At 45.3% G+C, this 23,523-nt stretch overlaps 2 protein-coding genes across 2 annotated transcripts in view; both read right to left on the bottom strand.

Annotated features, from left to right (window-relative positions):
- Nucleotides 1–23,523, bottom strand: part of gosr1 (golgi SNAP receptor complex member 1) — a 51,446-nt gene that overhangs the window by 23,122 nt on the left and 4,801 nt on the right. The window contains exon 6 of the mRNA XM_083637061.1: nucleotides 10,369–10,443. Coding sequence (XP_083493187.1) covers nucleotides 10,369–10,443 — 75 coding nt within the window. The remainder of the gene's footprint in view (nucleotides 1–10,368; nucleotides 10,444–23,523) is intronic.
- Nucleotides 3,072–3,938, bottom strand: LOC310777352 (beta-1,4-galactosyltransferase 1-like; the record flags this gene model as incomplete). The annotated part of the gene is made up of 1 exon (XM_083637686.1): nucleotides 3,072–3,938. One exon carries the CDS (start codon nucleotides 3,936–3,938, stop codon nucleotides 3,072–3,074), a length of 867 nt encoding a protein of 288 aa, XP_083493812.1.

The following is a 23,523-nucleotide window of genomic DNA, read 5'->3' as shown; positions in this document are numbered from 1 at the left end:
TGAATCATAAAGTTATTTTCCCGCCTTGTGTTGTCTGAGATATTGCAACCAAACCCATGCTTTCAGCCTGATTCCTGAAATGTGTGGGAAGAGCTTGGCCAGAGACCTTTAATATAGGGAGACACCCCACTGCAGGCTTCGCCAAGAATAAGGAACGGAACTCTTCTGGTCTCCCAAATGGGCGTGGTCATCATCAGCTTGTGATTGGCTGTCTGTCAAGGGTATGAAACTTCATTGGCTGACCAGCCTCATAAGTGGGCGTGACAGTGGCGATACCTCCGTGGCACAGACACAGGAAGTGACTGGAAGTCGGGGTGGCTCGCTCTGATATTGACCGTCTCTGGTATGGCACATGTCCCTAATGGACGATGGAAGATGAGCTAGTTTGGAGTAAAAGGGGATGAAGAAGAAAGCAGACACTAAAGGGAGGATAAGAGATGATGGTAGGATTTAAAGAGGGCGAGAACACCAGTCAAGAGGAGGATGAGAGATTGAGTGAGAGGAGCCTCCGTTTGACAGGAAGTCCTAATCGGAGTGACCACAACCATTAGGGCTGTTCCACTACGAGCTCTTTAATAATGGACCTGCTCCTCCCTTCCTCTAGTTTATTCATGAACACTCCGACCCGTACGGCGGAGAAAGATGGAAAGATACAACACATACAGAACTAGAAGACTTAGAAAGAAAGAGCATATGAAGAGACAACAACAAGAGAAAGACGGTGGGATGGAAAACAGAGATGGAAGGGGCTGAAAGAGATACGCTGCTAAGGAGAAACTGGGAGGATGATTACATTTGATTTAAAATGTGATTTAATAAATAAAAGATAAGAGGAGAGGGAGAGAGACAGAGAGAGACAGAGAGAGAGAGAGAGAGACAAGATTGAGAGAGAGGGGTAGCATCGTTGGAATCAAGGCTGCAGTGATAGCTGATGAGACAGCAGGGCTCCATGGAGAATACCAAGTGACCATCTCTCTCTCCTCCACGTTTCCCTTCTTCCACAAAGACAGTAGGGATGCAGCGGTATACCGTTTGAAGGTATACCGTGGTTTGAAAACGTCACGGCATCAAAACCACTAAGATTTGCCGTCATACCTTCCCCACGGTATCAGCTGTTTCCCCAAAACAAAGTGCTCAGGTCGCTTGCAGAGTGCAGCTTATGCGGCCCCTCCCCCTGGCTGCATGCCTACCTAGACTAGAGCACAGTAGAGAGGAGCTGGCCCCTCCCCCTGGCTGCATGCCTACCTAGACTAGAGCACAGCAGAGAGGAGCCGCAAGGACCCCCCTGAACTCTCCCCCATCTAAAAAGACGACGTCGGCTGTATGGGAATATTTCAGCTATTGTAAAAACACAAATGGTCCGCAATACCGCGAAACCGTGGTATTTTTGTCCAAGGTTATCATACCGTCAAAAACTCATACCGCTGCATCCCTAGGGGATACGAGGGGTACGGTGGCGCAGTCGGTAGCGCTGTCGCCTCACAGTCAGAAGGTCCTGAGTTCGATTCTCGCCTGGGACACTGTGAGCGCTGTGGTTGTGTTCCCCCCCATATCTTCAGTGCCTACTGCCCAGGTGGGTTATCTCGTCGTAAGGGCCTTTCTCTCTGTGTGGAGTTTGCATGTTCTCCCCATACCCCCCAGGGGGTTCCTCCGTATATAACCCCCCCACTAAAAACATGCAGAAGATCAGATCGTCATCGTCATCCGACCAGTGACGACAACATCCGAAGTTGGTCCCCGGGCGCTAGGGCTGCACGATTATGGCAAAAATCATAATCACGATTATTTTGATTGATATTGAGATCACGATTATTTAACACGATTACTCATTGACATTGAGAACATCATTAATTTATTGAACATTTACACTGCCTTTTTATTTAACATTGGATGTCTTTGGATTTTAGATATAATTGAAAATAAATAAGTGAAAATAAATAATAAAAGTGCAAAGATTTAGAAATAAAATAAAAACTAAAATAAATATACAGTATAGGCCTACTATGTTGCAGTGAACTGCCACAACCAACTGCAACTATTAATCTACATTCAATATGTTGGTAAACATGAACTAGTAGTCCTTAAACCTCAAATCTAACCAAATGAGAACACTAGTAACGTTCGTTTACATTACATTAAATTACTCATTTGGCAGATGCTTTTATCCAAAGCGACTTACGTCGTTTAGGTTCATAATAGGCTATTGTTAATGTTTATCTGTGAGCTCGTTAGCTGTTGAATATGCGGTCGCATTGTAAAGAGTGTCCTGAATCGATGACTGTATGCGGTGGCAGTAACTAGATGGGGCTTTGTCTTTTTGTTCGTTTAGCGTTTATTGCTTGGTCATAGACCACTTTGTGAGTGGATTTCAAGTGATAGGTTGTGTTGCGGGGTGCAGCCACGACCGCGCATATCTTGCACTGTTTGTTCCAAGTCTGTGGCTGTGATTGACAGGTGGGTCAAAACTCGCATCGCAATTCTGTGCTGTATATTCGCATCGCTCTTGATGTGTGGACCTTTAAACTCGGCGAAACCATAGTGTTTCCACCCCACATACGTTGTTTTACCTCTCCTCTCGACCAGCGGCTCTCTTTCTGTGACTTCTCTCATCTTATTCTTGTGCTACCACGGAAATAAGCGGGGAGGAGAAGTGCAGTGGCTCTCTGTTCACATGACAGTCATTCCCAACTCGAGCGGTGTGTGTGTGTGTTTTGGGCTTTGGGGGAGGGGCCGAGCACACCGCTGCAAAGGAAAGGGTGCGCTCGATTTACAACACAAGACAGAACGAGAGTGACAAGAGCCGCAAAATCGTTGTATGTCGATTATCTTGTTTTCATAATCGTGGACAGCCCAAATCGTAATCATGATTAAAATTCGATTAATCGCCCAGCCCTACCGGGCGCTGTACGAGAAAGCGACCACTGCTCCTGGCCTGCCCCTCGGAGGAAAGGACATGCCTGGATGGGTTAAATGCAGAGGACACTTTTCACCGGCCACCGTCAGCATGAGTGTGTTGTGGCCGCATGCATGTATTGTGGTGTTCGTGTGACAATAAAAGACGGGCTTGTCCGTTATGAGTTTTTTTGTTGTTGTTGCCCCACATCCACTGTGATGTTGGTGTATAGCGGTTCTTTCTCTATTTTCACTACTTTGTATGACAAGGAGTTGATGCCATCTTTATGCATGGTCTCTCTGGTGTGTTTGATGCGCTCAGGATTGTGTGGGTTTACCGGGTTCAGCTTGTCTCTGTTGTGTTGGATCATCCTATATTTCCCCAGTTTTCCTTCGGGCCGCGATATGGACATGCCGTTGTAAACTATTCTGTTGTACATATCGTCGTCCTCGCCTCCCCAGCCCCAGTAGTTGTTGGAGAAGCCGTTGACCTTCTGGAACTGTTGCTTACTCAAGGAGTAAACACCTCCAAATATTTGAAAATATCCCAACTTAAAGTCAAACTTGTCTACGGAGACGGCGAGATGGCGAGGTTGACTGAAACACTTGTGTGTGTTGTGGTCGTCCATGGGGATGAGGTCCACATCGCAGAAGACAAAGCAGTCGTAGTCGTACTTTAGTGCTTCGGCGTAGCCCACGTTGAGAAGCCTGGCTTTGTTGAAGATCTCGTCCCCGTCCTGATTGATGACGAAGACTCCGTAGTCGAGCTGCTGCCGCTGCAGGATGGGGTGCAGGTAGTAGAGCCAGTACTTGAGGTGTTCATCTCGTTTGCGGAAGGGGATGATGACGGCCACTTTCTGCTGCGCCTCGCAGTCCGCGGGCCGGAAGCGCCCGCCTGCCTCCACATTTGGGTTTTCCTTCCTGACTTGCTCCAGGTTGACCGGAGAGCTGAACTCCACCTCTAGAGGACCCACCAGCAGAGGAGATGTTTCGGGACATTTCGCCAGCTTTTCATGGTTAAAATAGGCGAATACATCCCAATACATCACACGATACAAGACTACAGTGACAAAGATGAGGAGGAAACACACCTGCCTACATGTTCTGTTGAATTTCCGCATATTGACCAGCCTTTCTTTAAATTATTTAAGCTGCCCTGTTAGAGAATAGAATTCCACAGCCAAAAGGTAACCAGTGAACCACTTGAAGAAAACATATGACATCACAATTGCTCGAGTGACATCAGTGATGGCATCACAATTGCTTGACTGACTGATGACATCACAAATACAACCTAATTGCCATAGGTAATTAAGGCAATTAGGCTATACACGGGGCCAGAATTCAACGTTTTGATGCACTGTGCTATAACAGAAGTGGAGTATTGGCCAGAATGACATGACTGATAAAGTCATTAATCATCATTATCCGTGTGTCCGCACTTCCACAAATCTGATTCTCAAGTCGGATCTGTGGGGCCAGACCTAAACAGCCTATCTGCATGGGTTGCTATGGTAACGACGTGGGCGTCAGTAAATACGTACGTTGGTGACGTGGTTTTCCTGCGCAGAAGCATTTGATGACGAGTTGCGAGTGACGTTCAAATCAGATTTGGTGGATCTGCGCGTCCGCACTCAAGTCACATCAGTCGAAAGCAGATTGGAAACTACCTCCATATGTGGTTTGGGACAAGTGACACAAATCAGACTTGGAGCGTCCAGACTCATAAAACCAATCTGGATAAAGTCATTATAGGTCACTAAAGTTCACAAATCAGATTTGGCCTCCTAGTCTGAACATGGCCTGATATTCTTACTACACAGCGGCATCGCCATTATAGTTGGCCGAGAACGCGCAACGTTATTACCAGACCAGAGTAAAAAATATATATATATATATATATATATATATATATATTTATTATTATTACGCTATCGATAATCGATAACTGATCGTTAATTTTCCCGATTTTCGATTATGGAAATTGTTCAAAATGAACATTCCTAGTATGTACACAGGTTATCTAAATATGAAGTCTGTCTGTGTCATAACTGTAACTAAAATGGAAATGTATATGAATATATTAATAACTAGTGATTGTCCAAATAAAGGCTAATGTGATGTAAATTTTCTCTATCACGCCCTAAATAGAGTAAAGGTCCTTTACACATCGGTAGAGTTTTTTTCGTGCGATTATTTGCACGTCAGTGCCGTATATTCGCATCGCTCTTGATATGTAAGGACCTTTTAGAGTGTAATTTCTCAAGTGACATCACTGGTGACATCATGACTGATGACATCACTCAGTGATGACATTACAATTGCGTGCGTGACAGTGACAGTCACAGTGGAGACATCACTACTACTAAGTTCCCTCCAGTCTCTTCAGGACTGAAGAATATGATCGAGGCATCACAAAACACCTGGCAATAATGGGAGGAGGAACCAACATTTAAAAGCTGAAATCTAAGATTCCCATGATTTGTCTCCCCCTCTGGCACTGAAAGGTATTTGAAACGATGTTCGGGCTCCAAGCAAACAATCACGGAAGTATTACACTATCGAAAAAGGTGAAGCAGCCAGTGCTGCTCCTGTGCAATCAGCTCACCAGTCAACAGTTCCCACCAATACCTCCAATATTACCAATTTGTCCATGGAGTCAGGTTACACACTAGGGATGTTCATCAATTATCGAAAATCGATAATCGATCGTTAAGGATTGGAATCGATCCTGTGGCATTTGGATCGATTTTTTAATTATAAAAAAAAAAAAAAAAAAAAAAAAAAAAATTTGACTAGGTTTGGGTGGAATTCGTTCCTCCTCGCCCCACTCCATTGCACAGCCGACTAACGTGAGGTGAAGCTTCATATAGTCTCTCGTTTTCTGGCTGGGCACGGGCCTTTGTGCCAACAAAACTGTTTTAAACATGGGAAATTCACACCGGCATGCGCCGGGGACAGCAGTGTTGGAGAGGAGACACATTGAAATAAAGAGTTCATTGAGGAGAACACGTTGTCTTTCGTATTTTCTGCCATAGGCATTCATTTTGTAAAAAAAAAAAAAAATTGAAAATATTGAAAATTTTCTAAGTATTAATAAAATCGATGATCGATAATTGATCGTTAATATTCACCGATTATCGATTTTGGAAAATTTTCAAAATGAACATCCCTATTACACACAATACCACGTGCAAGCAAAACATAATGAGGGTTTCCGACTTTCAAACTGTTTAGGTGTCCCAGTGCCGGGGCCCCTCATTAATGTTTTGCTTGCACCTGTGTTGCTTCCTGCCTTTTAGACACACAATGGTTGGGGTGAAAAATGCAGATTCTCATCCAACTTCACTGGCTCCCTGTTCAATACCAGATTGACAGAGAGTACACCCCCTCACAGTCCCTGCGCTCTTCCTCTGCGGGGTCTCCTTCCTCTGCTGGTTTCTGAGTTCCAACACAAGGTTCAACATTACATGTTATTTCTAGACACGATTCCTTCCCACCCTAGAATGTTTTCCACACCAGGAGTTGGTTCAAGATTGGCCAAATAGCATGACACTTTAAAGGTCCCATTCCGTGCAAAAGCTGTTTTTACTTGTAAATGCATAATATACTGCTGTCATCCCTCCCTGTAACGAGTGGTCACAAGCTCAGAACTGCCACAGTTGGATTTGTCCCTATCCAGCTTCCCCCTGCAGTCTCCTTCAAGCCACGCCCCCTAACGCTCTGTTCCCCAGACGGGGTATTGGGACGTCACAATGGTCCTCAAGCATACTGCGCGGGTCTCTCACACAAGCTACCTGCACCATTTTGTCTATAGCCACAAAATTAACACTTCTAGCTGGAGCGACGCCAACTGTACGTGATCCAGCAACTGCGGAGGTGCATTCGGTAAGTCTAGGCATTTTGAGATGTCCTCTTTAGCGTAGCAACCGTTAAGTTAGCGATAGCTCGCAACCTAGCGTGCTGGTCCACAGACGCTAATCTGATTGGCCGCTGGGAGCCTGGGGCGGGCTCTCCCTCAGCGGCCAATGGGAACTGTTAGTTCTGAATATATTATAGAAACAGATCATTCTTGGGAAGCGACGAGATGAGGAAGTGAGAACTCCGTCACAACAAACGGGGTTGCTATATTTTCGACAAATTAATCCAGAATCATGTTTTATGGACCAGAGACACACGTTTTTAAGAGGTTACAGCTGCACGAATTGGGACCTTTAAAGTACACCATGTGATCCCTGGTGTTTGAGTCATCCATCCTTCTGGCATCCCATTACAAACAGGTCTAAACAGCATATTCCAGTTGCATTTTCCGAATTTGGCCTTTTTCTGAATTTTTCAGTTTCCATTTAAGACGTGGGTTATTCCAGTATTATTCAGGTTTTAGGAGGATTCTTTGATCATGTATACAGCGCATTCGGAATATGCGTCTCAATCAGGGTTTTTACAGCAGTTTGCGACGCATGTTGCCCGTTTGTGGTCAACTGATGTGTGCTAGAAAGCGCTAGAAGAGGCGATATAATCATATAATCTGTCATCTCTGGCATACGAAAAGAAAAGCCCACATTTCTGATGGGGAGGAGAGGAGAAACATCGAGTGGTGCCCACGGAAGTCCAAAGTGCTTGGGAGCCTGCGAGGTAATAACGTAGGCCTAGCCTACTTTTATGAAAGCCTTGGATGTGCAATGCCAAACCTTTCAGCAGCAAGCTCCTGAAATGGACCAAGTGATCCTCTGTTTATTCTCAACCAAAAAACTCTGCCTACCTGCATCTATCTCTCTCCCCCCCCTCCCTCACGTGTCGGGGAGGGCGAGCTATGGCTGCATGTAAACGGGAATATTAGTGGATTATTCATTTAGTCAGAATATTGTCACTTTCCGAATATGGGCAAAAACCGGAATATTGTGTCCATGTAAACGTAGTCAATGTCACCAGGTCTCCCTTCAACTGCCACTCATGGCCCTGCCAACTAGCTAGCTACTTAGCTATGTTTAATTTTAGCATCTGGTTCATAATTCATAATAGATTTACTTAAAACAGCAAATAAGCGTGTCGAGTAGTACGACAAAGACAAAGCCTTCCTAACTCCAATTTGCAGTCTTTGCTGAGTGTGAGATTTTGCAAAACCTCTTTAGGGTCATTACCCAGGGCAGCAACACATTTTAGCCCTGTTCTATTGAGGACCTCTTTCCTGTTCCCCGGCTCTTACACGGGCGAATCGAGTGTAATCCGATCCTCATCTCCAACCTCCACTTTCCCACCCAATCTTTGTCACTGGTCTGGGAAAGCCCCATAAGCTGGGCTGTGGTTGAGATAATGGATATCCTGTTCAATTGCACTCAATTGGCGCAGGAGATGGACTAGTGTGAATGTGGATGGCTGCAGCAAGCCTGCATTACAGGGGGCAATGTGTCCCTTGCCACTCCTGTTCTCAGCTCACGTTTCTGAGATCACTTCCCCCATCAGCATTCAGACCGGCTCCCCCATCAGCATTCAGACCGGCTCTTCACAGCCTGTTTGGACTGAATAATAAGCGGGGAGAGAGAGGCCGTTAAACGTGTGTGCAGAGAGGGGCTCCTGCAAAGTGTGTACTCCAGGAAACATTCTTCCTCTCTTCACTCACAGATGCGCGCGCGTGTGTGTGTGTGTGTGTGTGTGTGTGTGTGTGTGTGTGTGCCCCTCTCTCTCTCTCTCTGCATGGACAGGTCTTCAGGTCTTTTCAGGGCCACTCACTTTCAGTTAGAGAAAGAGAGGCATGATTCTCTCTCTCTCCATCAGCACCTGAATAAATAGGAGTCAATGGACTTGGGTGCATTCAGTGTAAAAACAGTGTGTCAGGTACCATCAGTGTCACTTGCCACATGGTGGAGAAGGATATAGTAGACGGACGTCTACGACGTGATTCCTGAGATCCCTCGTGGGCAAGTTCCCCAACTGGGTTGAGAACATCACCTCTATTACTATAAAGCAAGGGCGGGCCTGACCTCACTCAGTGTGGCCCCTGGGTCTTTTTTTTTTTTTTTTTTTTTTTTTACAAGGTGGACGTTTTTGGTTAGGTTAGGTTAGACCACCCAAATCTGTGTTTTTATTTTACTGCACATCCCAGATGGCGCTAATGGTGTTAGCATTGTCCATCCACATACTGTTTAACATTAGCAATTGAGCTAACGCTATTGTAACAAACTATTATCCAGGATGCACATTGCACATGCAACATTACTAATCTGATTAATAGATTACATATATATGACATATTTGGGTGATGTACCCCATCAAATTGCTGTAGTGTGCTGTTTTAAAGCTAGAGCAAAGTGTCTGGTGTCATCTGAATGGAAGAATTACTACATTTGAATATGAAAAATATAAATGTTGGCATAATAAACTTTGATTAGCGTCCTTTTCATCAAATTAGTAGCTATAATTTGGAGTGATGGTGTTGCAGTAGGCTACTGGTGGAAGTGCACGGTCACAATCTGGCCCTCTGGTAGCGAGGACATTTTTGTGTGACCCTCTCTATCATCAAAGTTGCCCATCCCTGCTATAAAGCCATGGCAGAGGAGGTTTCTTCCTGTGGCAAACAAAAATGCAAACCTGATCCAGGTAATAATGTTTTACAATAATGGCCAACAGCAAGTGAAATTAGATTTTTGCATTGCTGAAAAGGCTATTTTACTTCGCACACAGGGTGCCTCTCACACACAGCAGTGCACCGGGACACAAATAGTGATTCCAAGAATTTCAGCATCTCATGCTGTTCAGTTGTGGTTGAGAGTCTGCCAAAAGAGTGTGTGGTTTGACCTATTCTGTCAACGACTCGTTTAATGCGGCCGACCTTACACAATTCAAATACACAGTTCAGTTGCAGCGGAGATAATAGGTGTAACCTTAAGGATTTATTACCGTGGAAAATGAGATTTATAAATGAATTGTAACCATGTGACAAAATAGTCCAAGTGTTAAATCCCCCTGCTGTTAAATGTACTGTAGCGCTGTAACCTGCCAATAGTTTCTTGGAGCACTGAAAGTTTTTGTCCCGGAAAAGCAGCCAGGAAAGTGCTCAAAACCAAATGAACATTTTCTAGCCTGATTTATACAACACAACTTCATAACTCTAAACTCTAAAGTGCAACTTAAAAAAAAACAGCTTGCCATCTGTTAGGCGACAGCAGAGAGAGAAAGTAGGATGGGTTGCCAGAGCTTAACAAGCAAGCATCAGCAACAGTAGCGGCGATGATTTCCAGTGTTATTCCAAATGGCTGACCAGCCCAATCGAGATGAGTTATCCCAGCTTTGGAGAGGCTAAGCTAGCCTTGTACTTGGGACTGCAAACTGCTACAGACTAAAATTCTAAGAAGATAGTTGAGAGACACGGCTCTGAACTGGTGAATTGACAAGGTGTCCTTGATGAATACTAATTATATTGTATTAATACTAATATGTGAGGGGGGGGGGGGGGGAAGGAATGGTGCTCAGACTTACTTTCTCAGGTGTTCGTGCTCCTTCAGAAACAGCTCTGTTCTTCTGTTGTTGACCCCGGAACCACTCTTGTATGTCCTGAAGAAGGCACACAGATGGATATACTGATAAAAGCACTGATATTATGAATACAAAAAGAAGAAGGAAGAAATGAGCTATCTGTGTAGCCTGGTATCCAGGCTACGGCAGTGTTCAGCACTCTTGGTGTTTGCATTGTGCTTCATAAGATTCCTATTCATCCATCTTTATGAATGGCCATGCAAGTTCCAAGAGAGCTGAGAACTGCCATTCATAGGGGCTGGATACCAGGGGACCATCTCTGCCCTATCTGTAAAACAGTCAGAGAATGACAATGTCCTGCATTTCCACCTTCTCGGTCAAAGTCGTAGGAAACCATTTTTTTCTCTCCAACACTGTCCTCTTTTTTGTTTTCTTTCTTCACAACAATTCAAGACACATCAGATCAAGGTCTCCTATATTAATTCATTTTTCTTTTACAACCTGGGCCTTATTTCCAGCTTTAATTATGATTTTTAACTCACCCTGAAAAGTTTTTTTTTTTATATCGATGCACCAGGAAGCTGTAATTCACCAAGCAGCGGCTAGGAAACGAGGAATAGGGGGCATGTGGAATGCATGTATTTACGTCCTGTAAATAGATTATTTTCTGACATGCAGCGGCTCATATCCTTATTATATGATACTGACATGAATGTGACTCGCTGTATTTACCTCTGCCAGTCATCCATTCCTCTCTCTTCCATCCGGGGACTGACAGACTCGGAGCGGTCGATCAAGCCGCCATGAGCGTCCACGGCAGGCTAAGGGCTAAACACACATAGGACGGCTGGATATTTATCTGATTTCGATATTATAGATGCTGCATTTGAATTCGATGGCCGCCCGTATTTATTTGAGCCGGTCGGGACGGACGTCATCAGGATTACAAACCGAGGAGCGACAGCTGCTATCTCTACCAATGTGACAAACAGCAAACAGAGCCAGGGGTGAATACATCGTTCATTTTCTCATTGTCTCTATGATATAATAAGGATATGAGCTGCTGCGCGTCCGAAAATAAGCTATTTACAGGACGTAAATACACGCATTACACATGCCCCGTATTCCTCGTTTCCATGCCGCTGCTCGGCACACATTGCTTGCTTCGTGGTGCATCGATATTAAAAAAAAAACTTTTCAGGGTGAGTTATAAATCATAATAATTAAAACTGGAAATAAGGGCCAGGTTGTAAAAACACGGAATTCTCCTTTAAAACAGTCTCTTTTGTACAGCGGATGTGAAGGTAAGGGCCTCGCTGCGGCACCTGTCCGTCCCGCTGTACTCGACTTCGAGAAGGAAAAGTTCATTTCCCTCAAGAACGTTCCATTTCCACATGTGATGAAGCGCCTGTCAAACAGCAGCACAGTGCGCTCCTATCTAATATGGGCGGGCAGTCAGGCACGCTCCGTTTATCATTTCTGTTCACTGGGTGCATATAAATTATACGTCTATGACTCAAGAGAGACTACCAAATGGAAAGGAGGGGAAAAACAAAGCATTCTCAGGGCAACTGGGTGCAACAAGAGCCCAAATCAATGTCTGCCAATGTATGTGGAAGTGGCCCCGGCTGCTGCTGGGAGCTTCTCTCCAGCTCTCACAGCAGCCAGCAGGAAGCAGGGCAGGGCAGAGCAGAGCACGCTTCAGCTCCGTCTCTGTTCTCCTCCAGACCTCCATCTCCCTCGCACACAGCCATTTAGATGGGCGTAAATAATACATGGAGGAGCAGGGGAGCAGAAAATAGAGGGAGGAAGAACCAGAGGGGGGAGGAGGACCAGAGGGGGGGCGAGGACCAGAGGGGGGAGGAGGACCAGAGGGGGGAGGAGGACCAGAGGGGGGGCGAGGACCAGAGGGGGGGCGAGGACCAGAGGGGGGAGGAGGACCAGAGGGGGGAGGAGGACCAGAGGGGGGAGGAGGACCAGAGGGGGAGGAGGACCAGAGGGGGGAAGGAGGACCTGAGGGGGGAGGAGGACCAGAGGGGGGAGGAGGACCAGAGGGGGGAGGAGGACCGGGGGGGGAGGAGGACCGGGGGGGGAGGAGGACCAGAGGGGGGAGGAGGACCAGAGGGGGGAGGAGGACCAGAGGGGGGGCGAGGACCAGAGGGGGGAGGAGGACCAGGGAGGACCAGTGGATTTGCAAACGGCATTTTCAAGAACTTGAGTGAGTCACACAATTTTACACAAAAGACTTTTTGAACGTGTGCCTGATTAAAAAAAAAAAGGAAAAGAAAAGACGGGTTTAAAAACAGGTGCGTGGGAGTCTGGGACGTTTAATAAACTATTGATTGTTCCCTGTGCCGCGTCATTCCTCTGTGCTCCATCCATGCATTATGTATTTAAGAAAACATTGATTCTATCCTAATATTGATTTCAACATGCTAATAAGGTAACACAGCAGCGTTTTGGTGTGCTCTAACGTTACGCCTAAAGCCAGCAGGCAACGAAGCGCTCACAGATAATGGATGGGCTTTGCTATAGCGCTTGTCGTCACACCCATTCTCTCCAGCTGGATGCAACTGTAGCCTTCAGCATCACTTAACAGCTGCCTCCCCCCAGCGCCCTGCTGGATGTCTGTCCATTTAACACAGCCCCACCCTCCTGTTGGGCTAGAACAAGAGAAAGTGGAGGAGGAGGAGGAGGAGACAATCACTGAAACATTATAGCATGAACACACATACACATTACCAACCAACCACCACACGGTCAACACGGTAATCCAGGAACAAACATGCCTACTTCTCCCCCAGTAGCTCCAGCAAAACAATGCTTGAATGTTAATACTGTAGTCCACGCGCACACACGCACACACACACACACACACACACACACACACACACACACACACACACACACACACACACACACACACACACACACCCACACACACACACACACACACACACACCCAAGTGGTTGCCTTGACGAGCCAGTTGCCCAACAAGCGACGCCACGTATTGGCGTCGCTGACAGCCAGTTTCATCATTGCAGCAATGCGTTTTCAAAGGGCACCGATGTAAATCACAGGCTGGCTGTCATTTTGTGCTGCTGACATTTATACAATCAAAGCAGGAATAGTGGGAGGAGGAGGGGCCTGAGATCAGCGCTGATGTGGTGATTGAGACAGCTGTGCTGGCAAAGTGTCTTGTCTGCCTATGTGTGTGTTTTCATATGAAGAAGAATCTGAGAGCACACACAGCGAGCCATCATTGGTACAGTGATGGTTTAAGTGGTCCTATTGTCGATGTAGGTGGTTAGATGAGCGCACAGGGTTTGTGTGCACAGGTTCTGTTAGTGAGTGCATGCACGCGCCTGTGTTTGTACAGTATGAGGAGGAAAGAGGAAAGTTGTGGACATAACCTTGATATAACATGAAAAGTAGCGTGACCAGCTCCCTGGTCTGGTGTGCTCCATTCCATCCCAGAGATCTCTACTGCCCTCTACCTGACAGAAGGGAGAAGAAAAGCCTCAGATATCAGTCACTGCACCACTGGCACTGATGTGCGACTAACATTTGACCACAACTTCCAACATTTCGCCATCCAAAAACCCAAAACAACCCCAAGCACAACTTACGCACAAAAATGGCTAAATAACAGTATTGAGCAGGCCCCTGCCACACGAGGCAGTGTTAGGCTGAGCACCGTGCATTAGAATGGGCAGCACTGAGCCTGTTGGTGCGGTCAACGGGAGCTCCTGACCATTAGTCATGTGATTTAATGAGAAGACTGGGGGGAAATAGTGCTTGTAGCGCAGGGCAGCCATGTGGGTTGTTCCCTAATGGTTACAAGACGAGGTCAGAACCTAGTACCGTAATTTCCGCACTATAAGGCGCACCTGAGTATAAGCCGCAGCAGCAAAATTGACTGTTTGTTACATATATAAGCCGCACCGGACTATAAGCCGCAGGTGTTTTAATGTTTAATTATCATATGTAAGGGTTCGTGCACAGAGGGGATTGTCGGGAAAGAGATGGCTGTTTGGGGAAGCTCCCATTTATTCACACAACACCATGCAACACAATGCAACACCACAACAACACCACAACAAGGTGCAGTACACTTTTTTATCTTGTATACTGTATATATATAACGCTCTTGGTGGCTGTGCGGCCGTTTAAAACAACGGGTGGGCTTCAAAACGTGAGCATCAGGCGTTGTGAAACTATTTCTCCAAACTGGCACGAAAAGTCAAGTCACTAATCCTCATCTTCGTCTTCTTCCTGCGTACTAAAACCACCAAACTCCTCATCTTCAGTGTCGGAAACGAAGAGGTTCAGGGTGGCTTCGTCAGCCACTCTCCTCTCTCCTTCGTTGTCGCTCTCAAAACCAACGAACTCCTCTTCGTCACTGTCGGAATCGAACAGCCTCTGAAGGGCCTCAGCTGTGGCGGCGCCCTCCTCTTCATCACGCAGCAGTCCAGCCTTTCGGAACCCGTTGGTGATCGTGGATGTTTTGACACTCCTCCACGCTGTCAGGATCCACTCGCAAACTTGAGCGAAAGTTGCTTTTCGCATGCGACCAGTTTTGGTGAATGATTTATCGCCGCTAGTCATCCACGCCTCCCACTGAACGCGTAGTGCCACTTTGAACGCACGATTGACACTGATGTCAAGTGGCTGCAGATGCTTCGTTGTGCCCCCAGGAATCACAGCTGGAATTGAGTTTGTGCTCTTGATGGCTGCTTTCACAGAATCTGTTATATGGGCCCTCATGCTGTCCAAAACGAGCAAAGCTTTTTTTTGGCGAAAGAATCCTCCAGGGCGCTTGACGTAGCACTCATTCAGCCACTCCTTCATTACGCTCTCCATCATCCACCCTTTCTTGTTGACTTTAAAGCAGATGCCGCTGGGGATCTTTTCTTTTGGCATTGTGATCCGCTTAAAAATCACCATTGGCGGCAGCTTTAATCCAGATGCTGTGCAGCCAAGAACACAAGTGAAATTCGTTCTCTCGTGCCCAGTGGTTCTCAACGTGATGGACGATTCACCTTTCTTGTTAACAGTCCGAGTGAGAGGCAGGTCAAACGTCAAAGGCACTTCATCCATATTTATGATCTGGTCCGGTCCGATGGAATATTCCTCTATCTTTCTTTGTGTGAATTCACCGAAGTTTGTTATTTTTTCCTGATAGTCGGGAGGGAGTTGCTGACACACAGTCGTCCGCGCCCTGCTGGACAGTCCCTTTCGTCTCATAAATCTGAAACACCAGGATGGTCCACCTCTAAAATGTTCAATTTTCATTTCGGTGGCGACTGTTTTGGCCTTCAGTCGGATCTGCACGGTGGAAGCACCTCGGCCGTCTGCTCTCTGTGTCAACACCCAATCTTCCATTAAGTCTTCAAGTTCGGGCCATCTGCTTTTATTACCTCTGAAAGCTTTTTTTGACTTTTTGCATTGAGACAGTTCTTCCCGCTGGCGTTTCCAACGTCTCACCATTGACTCATTGATGCCAAGGGTACGTGCGGCTGCTCGATTTCCTTCTTTTACTGCCAGATTGACTGCCTTTAACTTAAAAGCTGCATCATGTGCATTTCTACGTTTGTTTTCCATGATGAGGGTTTGTGCATGATCCTTTGTTGTTGTTGTTGTCGTTCCTTTGTCTCGCTACTGTCTCGCTCTCGTAATGTCTGTCTGTCTTGCTCTCGTTCTCGGTTCCGGTTCCGCTTTTACTTTTGCGCGCTACCTGTCTCACTCTTTTCCGGCCTTTTCCGGCCTCCCGCTCCCGACTGTAACCTGTAAAATCCATAGATTTAGGAGGTCCCCTAGTGGCCGTTAGCTGGAAAAATCCATAGATAAGCCGCACCGTTATATAAGCCGCAGGGCCGAAAACTGGGGGAAAAAGACGCGGCTTATAGTGCGGAAATTACGGTATATATGTGGGCTGGACCGTGTTCCGGCCGACCAATGATGTAACTCCATCACTCGCTCAGTGACAGACATTCATTCAGCTGGCCCGGCGGTTGCGGTCCAGCCAAAAATGGACTGCTTATGTGAACTGTGTGACGATTGATATTAGACAACGATGGCTTGGCGACAGGTTGATAAAAGTATTAAAACGGGGGTCCCTTTAAGAATACTATTACTGTTGATTAAAAAATATATATATGGTTGGTCCCAGTGGCTCACCTGGTAGATCGCGTACCATTAAAGGAACACTCCGCCCATTTTCAACCAGCTTTGTATCATTAGAACATCAGTAGTATATCAGAAAACTGTAAACGGTTTTGAAGTCTGTCATTTAATTTGACAGTTATTGAGTGTTAAAGTGTGGACCAGTGACATCACTGGTCCACACTAACTCAAATTAATAACTCATTAACTCGGATCAACTCTCAATAACTGTCAAACTATTCATCATTCATGTAGTTTGACAGTTATTGAGAGTTGATTTGAGTTAATGAGTTACCGGTATTCATTTGAGTTAGTGTGGACCAGTGATGTCACTGGTCCACACTTTAACACTCAATAACTGTCAAATTAAATGACAGACTTCAAAACCGTTTACAGTTTTCTGATATACTACTGATGTTCTAATGATACAAAGCTGGTTGAAAATGGGCGGAGTGTTCCTTTAAGGCTTAGTCGTTCACACAGCCGACCCGGGTTCGACTCCGACCTGCGGTCATTTGCTGCATGTCCTCCCCTCTCTCCCTCCCTGCTTTCCTGATGCTGTCTAGCACATACTAATACTATCCAATCAAATAAAGGCTAAATGCTAAGGCATATATATATATATATATATAGAAAAAGAAAAGACTGCACCAATACAGCAGGTCATCTGTGAGTAAATCACTACAGGGTTCATGCATGCAATCTGTCTAGAAGATTGGATGGACTTTGCTCATAAGCCCAACCTACAGAGGCCCTGACTTTTGAAGCGTTTTCTGAAAATCACGTTCAAAAATCTTCACTGCTTCATTTGTGAGGATTATCTTGCTGAACACAAAGGTCGCTGTTTCGTAAACTTTTGACAAGCACAGACCTTATTTCAAGCCTTTAACCAAAAAAAACATAGAAAGATCCCATTGACTTTTACACGTAGGAACCGGAAGTGCTAACGTCATCCATCTATGTCTTCTGGACTCATTACTGCGGGACTCTATAGACAAGGAATTGTGGAGTTACAGGCTCAAATGCAGATCGTTGGCCTTTCAGTTTGAACCGCGTCATTTCAAATAGACAGCCTCCATTTGTCGACAGCAAAAATAATGAATCTTGTACAGTCTCTCACTAACGCGGAAGGCAAGTGCAATTAAATCAATAGCTCTGAGACGCTTGGAGGGTTTGACTTGCATCACAAGCTGTCAGAGTGACAAAGTGATCATGTGGAGGGAAGTGGAGCAGTGGCTGCCTGAGCAATTTCTATCTCCTCCAGCTCCATCCAGCGTTTCCTGCCCGACTGACGGGGTTTCTGGTTGGACGGCACCACAACACAATAACTGGAGCTGATGGTTTGGTCAAAACTCTGATGGTGCCCCAAGGAATTTTACATAATAGGATTCCCCCCCCCAAGTCAGTGATGAAGGACAAGGGGTTGAAGTCCAGCGGGCTGCATTTGTCTCACATTCATTTCTGTCTATGTAATAGTAGGAACCAGCAACTTACAGTACAGTAAGAGATGTCCAGAATCAATCCAGAATTGAAACACTTCACTTTTCTATGCCTGGGCGCCATAAAACTTCATCGTGGTGTCTTAAAAAATATGTTTCTACAAATTGTGTTTGTTATTTATTGAGCAATGTGTCAAATGAATAAAATTAAGTTAGTTGTATTGTTGCAAAATGTAACACTTAACTAGAAATGGTCACATCGTACCTGCAATTTTTCATAAAACTCCTATAGAAGACTTGATGACGGCCTGGACAACTGTTGCTAACCTGTTCTAAGCCCCCTAAGTATGAGAGTTACACTATATATATACCGTAAATTTCGGACTATAAGCCGCGGCTTTTTCCCCGTTTTTTGGCCCTGCGGCTTATATAACGGTGCGGCTTATCTATGGATTTTATCAGCTAACGGCCGCTCGGGGACCTCCAAAATCTATGGATGTTGGTATGAGGCAGAACGAGAGCAAGACAGACATTACGAGAGCGAGACCCTGATTGGATGATGTTGCAAAAAATGTGCCTCGTGACCTGATTGGAGCACTGTGCCACTACGCTCTCTCAGCCACTACAGTAAAACACCCTCCCTCCTCCCTCGCTCCGGGGGGAAAATGGCAGCGATTGAGCCTGAAAGACAGTCTGAATGAAATTGAATGTAACATTCCCAATTCTATGTATTACATTCTAAAAAACTAACGGCAACATTTTGGAAGGCTAAGCCACACAACTAATCTAACTAATCTAATCTAACATCATGCTTCAAAAGATGGAGAACTGGCTGTGTTACGACGATGGCGGCGAGAAGAAGAAGGAAAGAAGGAAATCGAGCAGCAGCACGTAACCTTGGCATCAGGGTGTTGACACAGAGAGCAGACGGCCGAGGTGTGTCCACCGTTCAGATCCGACTGAAGGCCAAAACAGTCGCCACCGAAATGAAAATTGAACATTTTAGAGGTGGACCATCCTGGTGTTTCAGATTTATGAGACGAAAGGGACTGTCCGTCAGGGCGCGGACGACTGTGTGTCAGCAACTCCCTCCCGACTACCAGGAGAAAATTACAAACTTCGGCGAATTCACACAAAGAAAGATCAAGGAATATTCCATCGGACCGGAGCAGATCATAAATATGGATGAAGTGCCTTTGACGTTCGACCTGCCTCTCACTAGGACTGTTAACAAGAAAGGTGAATCGTCCATCACGTTGAGAACCACAGGTCACGAGAGAACGAATTTCACTTGTGTTCTTGGCTGCACAGCATCTGGAGTAAAGCTCCCGCCGATGGTGATTTTTAAGCGTCTCACAATGCCAAAAGAAAAGATCCCCAGCGGGATATGCTTGTTTTGTTGAAATGTTAATAAATGGGAGCTTCCCCAAACAGCCATCTCTTTCCCGACAATCCCCTCTGTGCACGAACCCTTACATATGGTAATTAAACATCAAAACACCCGCGGCTTATAGTCTTGTGCGGCTTATATATGTAACAAACAGGCAATTTTGCTGCTGCGGCTTATACTCAGGTGCGCCTTATAGTGCGGAAATTACGGTAGTTACATTACGGTGTACGAGCAAAAACCTGTGAGAAATTACCTTAAATAAATTAATCAAATTCTTTCATAATATATGGGGGCTGAGCCCCTATAATGAACAAAACACACAAACTGCTTCTCCAGAGGCAGCTGCATTTGATCTTACATTCTGAGACGTACATGTGGAGAACTTGTGATGTAAGGTGAGTGCGAGATATGAGATAGACCATGCATGACTGTTTGAGACACCAGCAGGTAGGGCTGTGCGATTTTGCCTAAAACTAAAATTGACGATTTTTTCTCTCAAAACTCGATTTTCGATTTCGATTTCGATTTATTATACTATTATACTTCTCTAAACATTTGTTGCCCTGCAGAGCTCTTTTTCCCCCTTTTTTCCATAATTGACAATTTACGCTTTTACTCTGAAGGTAGAACAACTCAACTTCCTGTTTTAGCTTGCCGCTGCTATGCTTAACTTCCTGGCTGTTGCTTGCTAACTTGACACTGGTGGATTTGCGTGTTCCTCCGTGAGATAATTATATTAGTGTCTAAGCGACCACCCGTGCTCGGAGTTATATCTGTACTAGAATAACACAAAGTCACAACAGGAATGCGTGGAACTGCGATAGCAGTTAGGGGGAAATTCAGACACACAGGGACAGGTGAGTCAGCTGAGGCTGATAACTTACAGCCATGAATACAGCCAATCTATCAGTACTCGGTAGCCTCACGTGTTGTTTTGTTATTATGTGAACTGTAAAGGCAGCGTTTCATCGTCCGGTGATAACGTCTGTGTTCGTGTGCGTGCGTGAGTGTGTTGTGGCAATCGTTATCTTGTAGGCTACAGCCCGCAGTGCAACAAGCTGCGCTCAGTGCTCACTCTGTGCTTTTTGGTCGGAGGTGTTGAAATAAGTCCATTGCGCTGCTGTCTTTAGCCAGTATCACAGCCTCTAGAGAGACTTTACAGCAGGGAGAATGGACAAGTAGCAGCATGCAAACATGAGAGAGAGCCGCCCCGCGTAACGTACTTACCCTAGTTAAAGTGAAAAAAAAAAAAAAAAAAATTTAATAAAAAAAAAAAAAAAAAAAAAAAAAACGATTTTACGATTTTCATTTTTTTAACATCGTCCTAACTAATTAATTCGATTACGATTCAAAATCGATTAATCGCACAGCCCTACCAGCAGGTTATATATTGTAGATACGAGATAGACCATGCATGACTGTTTGAGACACCAGCAGGTTATATATTGTAGATACGAGATAGACCATGCATGACTGTTTGAGGCACCAGCAGGCTATATATTGTAGATACGAGATAGACCATGCATGACTGTTTGAGGCACCAGCAGGCTATATATTGTAGATACGAGATAGACCATGCATGACTGTTTGAGGCACCAGCAGGTTATATATTGTAGATACAAGATAGACCATGCATGACTGTTTGAGGCACCAGCAGGTTATACAGTATACTGTAGATACGAGATAGACCATGCATGACTGTTTGAGGCACCAGCAGGTTATATACTGTAGATATGAGATAGACCATGCATGACTGTTTGAGGCACCAGCAGGCTATATATTGTAGATACCAGATAGACCATGCATGACTGTTTGAGACACCAGCAGGTTATATACTGTAGATATGAGATAGACCATGCATGACTGTTTGAGGCACCAGCAGGCTATATACTGTAGATACGAGATAGACCATGCATGACTGTTTGAGGCACCAGCAGGCTATATACTGTAGATACGAGATAGACCATGCATGACTGTTTGAGGCACCAGCAGGCTATATACTGTAGATACCAGATAGACCATGCATGACTGTTTGAGGCACCAGCAGGCTATATACTGTAGATACGAGATAGACCATGCATGACTGTTTGAGACACCAGCAGGCTATATATTGTAGATACGAGATAGACCATGCATGACTGTTTGAGGCACCAGCAGGCTATATACTGTAGATACGAGATAGACCATGCATGACTGTTTGAGGCACCAGCAGGCTATATATACTGTAGATACCAGATAGACCATGCATGACTGTTTGAGGCACCAGCAGGCTATATACTGTAGATACGAGATAGACCATGCATGACTGTTTGAGGCACCAGCAGGCTATATATACTGTAGATACCAGATAGACCATGCATGACTGTTTGAGGCACCAGCAGGCTATATACTGTAGATACGAGACAGGTGGAGAAGGATCAATAGGGAGCCTGCACTGGTCCTCCTTATGCACACTGCTGTGTCTTACAGATCAATAAGCCATTAACAAACGACGGGAGTCATGGTCTGGGGGAGGAGTCATGGTCTGGGGGAGGAGTCATGGTCTGGGGGAGACCCCACCTCATTTCAATACACTCACTCACAACCAGGTCAATCAGAGGAGAAAACACACTTTCTCAACAAGGCCAAAGAAGCCATGAATCTTCTCCGTTTTTATTGGAGTACATTTTTTTTTAAGAGCCGTGCCAAGGTCAGAAGTCAAAGGTTCAACTATCCTTAGAAGCAAGGTCAGCTCAGCACAGCAGTGGGTAGAATTTATGTACATTCAAAGCAAAAATAAAAAATAAATTATATTTGTGTACTTTATTATCCCAGCGGGGAAATTTAGCATCATCAATCATCATTTGACCCATCGTATAGACGGTTTTCACCAGAGCGCAAACCCACAGCACTTCCTTTTTCTCAGCATTCGGCAAACTGCAGAAATATTCACTCGACATCGTTACTTTTGTTTTCGCTGCTCAGCTGTATAGACGGTTTTCACGGAATGGTCAGTCCTGCACTTGAATGTTTTTTTTTCTTTTATGTCCATAGCAAACACTGCAACAGGAAGTGAGCGGGGGTTCAATTTAAAATGTTTTTGTTGTCAAGTTAAAACCGTCTATATACTAGGTACCTACCTAGAGGAGCAGTGGGCAGTAGGGATGCACTGATATGGAAATGTTGGCCGATATCGATAACCGATATCAACATTGCTATTATGGCCGATAAACGATATTTACCAATGTCGATATGATCTGTATAAAAACACATTTCTGTCATAATCAAATTTTGTACATACTGAAAAACGCATATCAACACTGTGAATTTGAAAAAAGTAATGCATTCCAAAAAGCCCATAAATCATTATTATTTATTTCCTCTCAATTTCGGCTGATACTGTACTGATAACTGATATTAAAATTGTAACTTTGGACAGATTCCGATATGTAAAAAAAATACAAAAATCGGCCGATACTATAGTACCGATATGATTGCCAATATATCATGCAACCCTAGTGGGCAGCCACAGTACAGCGCCCGGAGACCAACTCCAGTTCTGTTGCCAGTGCCTTGGTCAGGGGCACTGACAGGAGTCTTAACCCTAACATACATGTCTTTGACAGTGGGAGGAAACCAGAGCACCCGGAGGAACCCCACACAGACACAGGCAGAACATGCAACCTCCACACAGAGGACGTGGGACGTACCGGGGTTGGAACCCAGGACCTTCTTCCTGTGAGGCAACAGTGCTAACCACTGAGCCACCGTGCCCTCCGTGAATAATGCTCAGCAGTGTTTACTGTATTCCACCAGGGGCCACTGATGTCAAAATGCAAGCATACCTGTACATCATGTGACCATACTACCTCTCCTGCAATATCTTACTATACACTTTTTATTTTGCCATGACACGACACACTCATCAGACACGCCAGTTCACGCCTCTGTGCTGAACCAACTGTGGCACGCTGACATCTCTCTCCTTCATTTCTTGTCTCTCTCTCCATTAGCTATCTAGTTAGCTAATACAACACTCTTAACAACCCTAAAGCTGTGTTCACACCGAGATATTTATTTTTCTCTCTGTCGCTCAAGTCAACTCTTTGGAATCGCTCTGTCGCTCCGTTTAAATCGCTCATCAACAGGCACAATAATTGACGGACATCTGGGGGCTATAACGT

Source organism: Poromitra crassiceps (assembly GCF_964638095.1).
Source record: "Poromitra crassiceps genome assembly, chromosome: 5".
NCBI classification, from domain to species: Eukaryota; Metazoa; Chordata; class Actinopteri; order Beryciformes; family Melamphaidae; genus Poromitra; species Poromitra crassiceps.
This window is presented reverse-complemented; position numbering and strand designations above follow the sequence as displayed.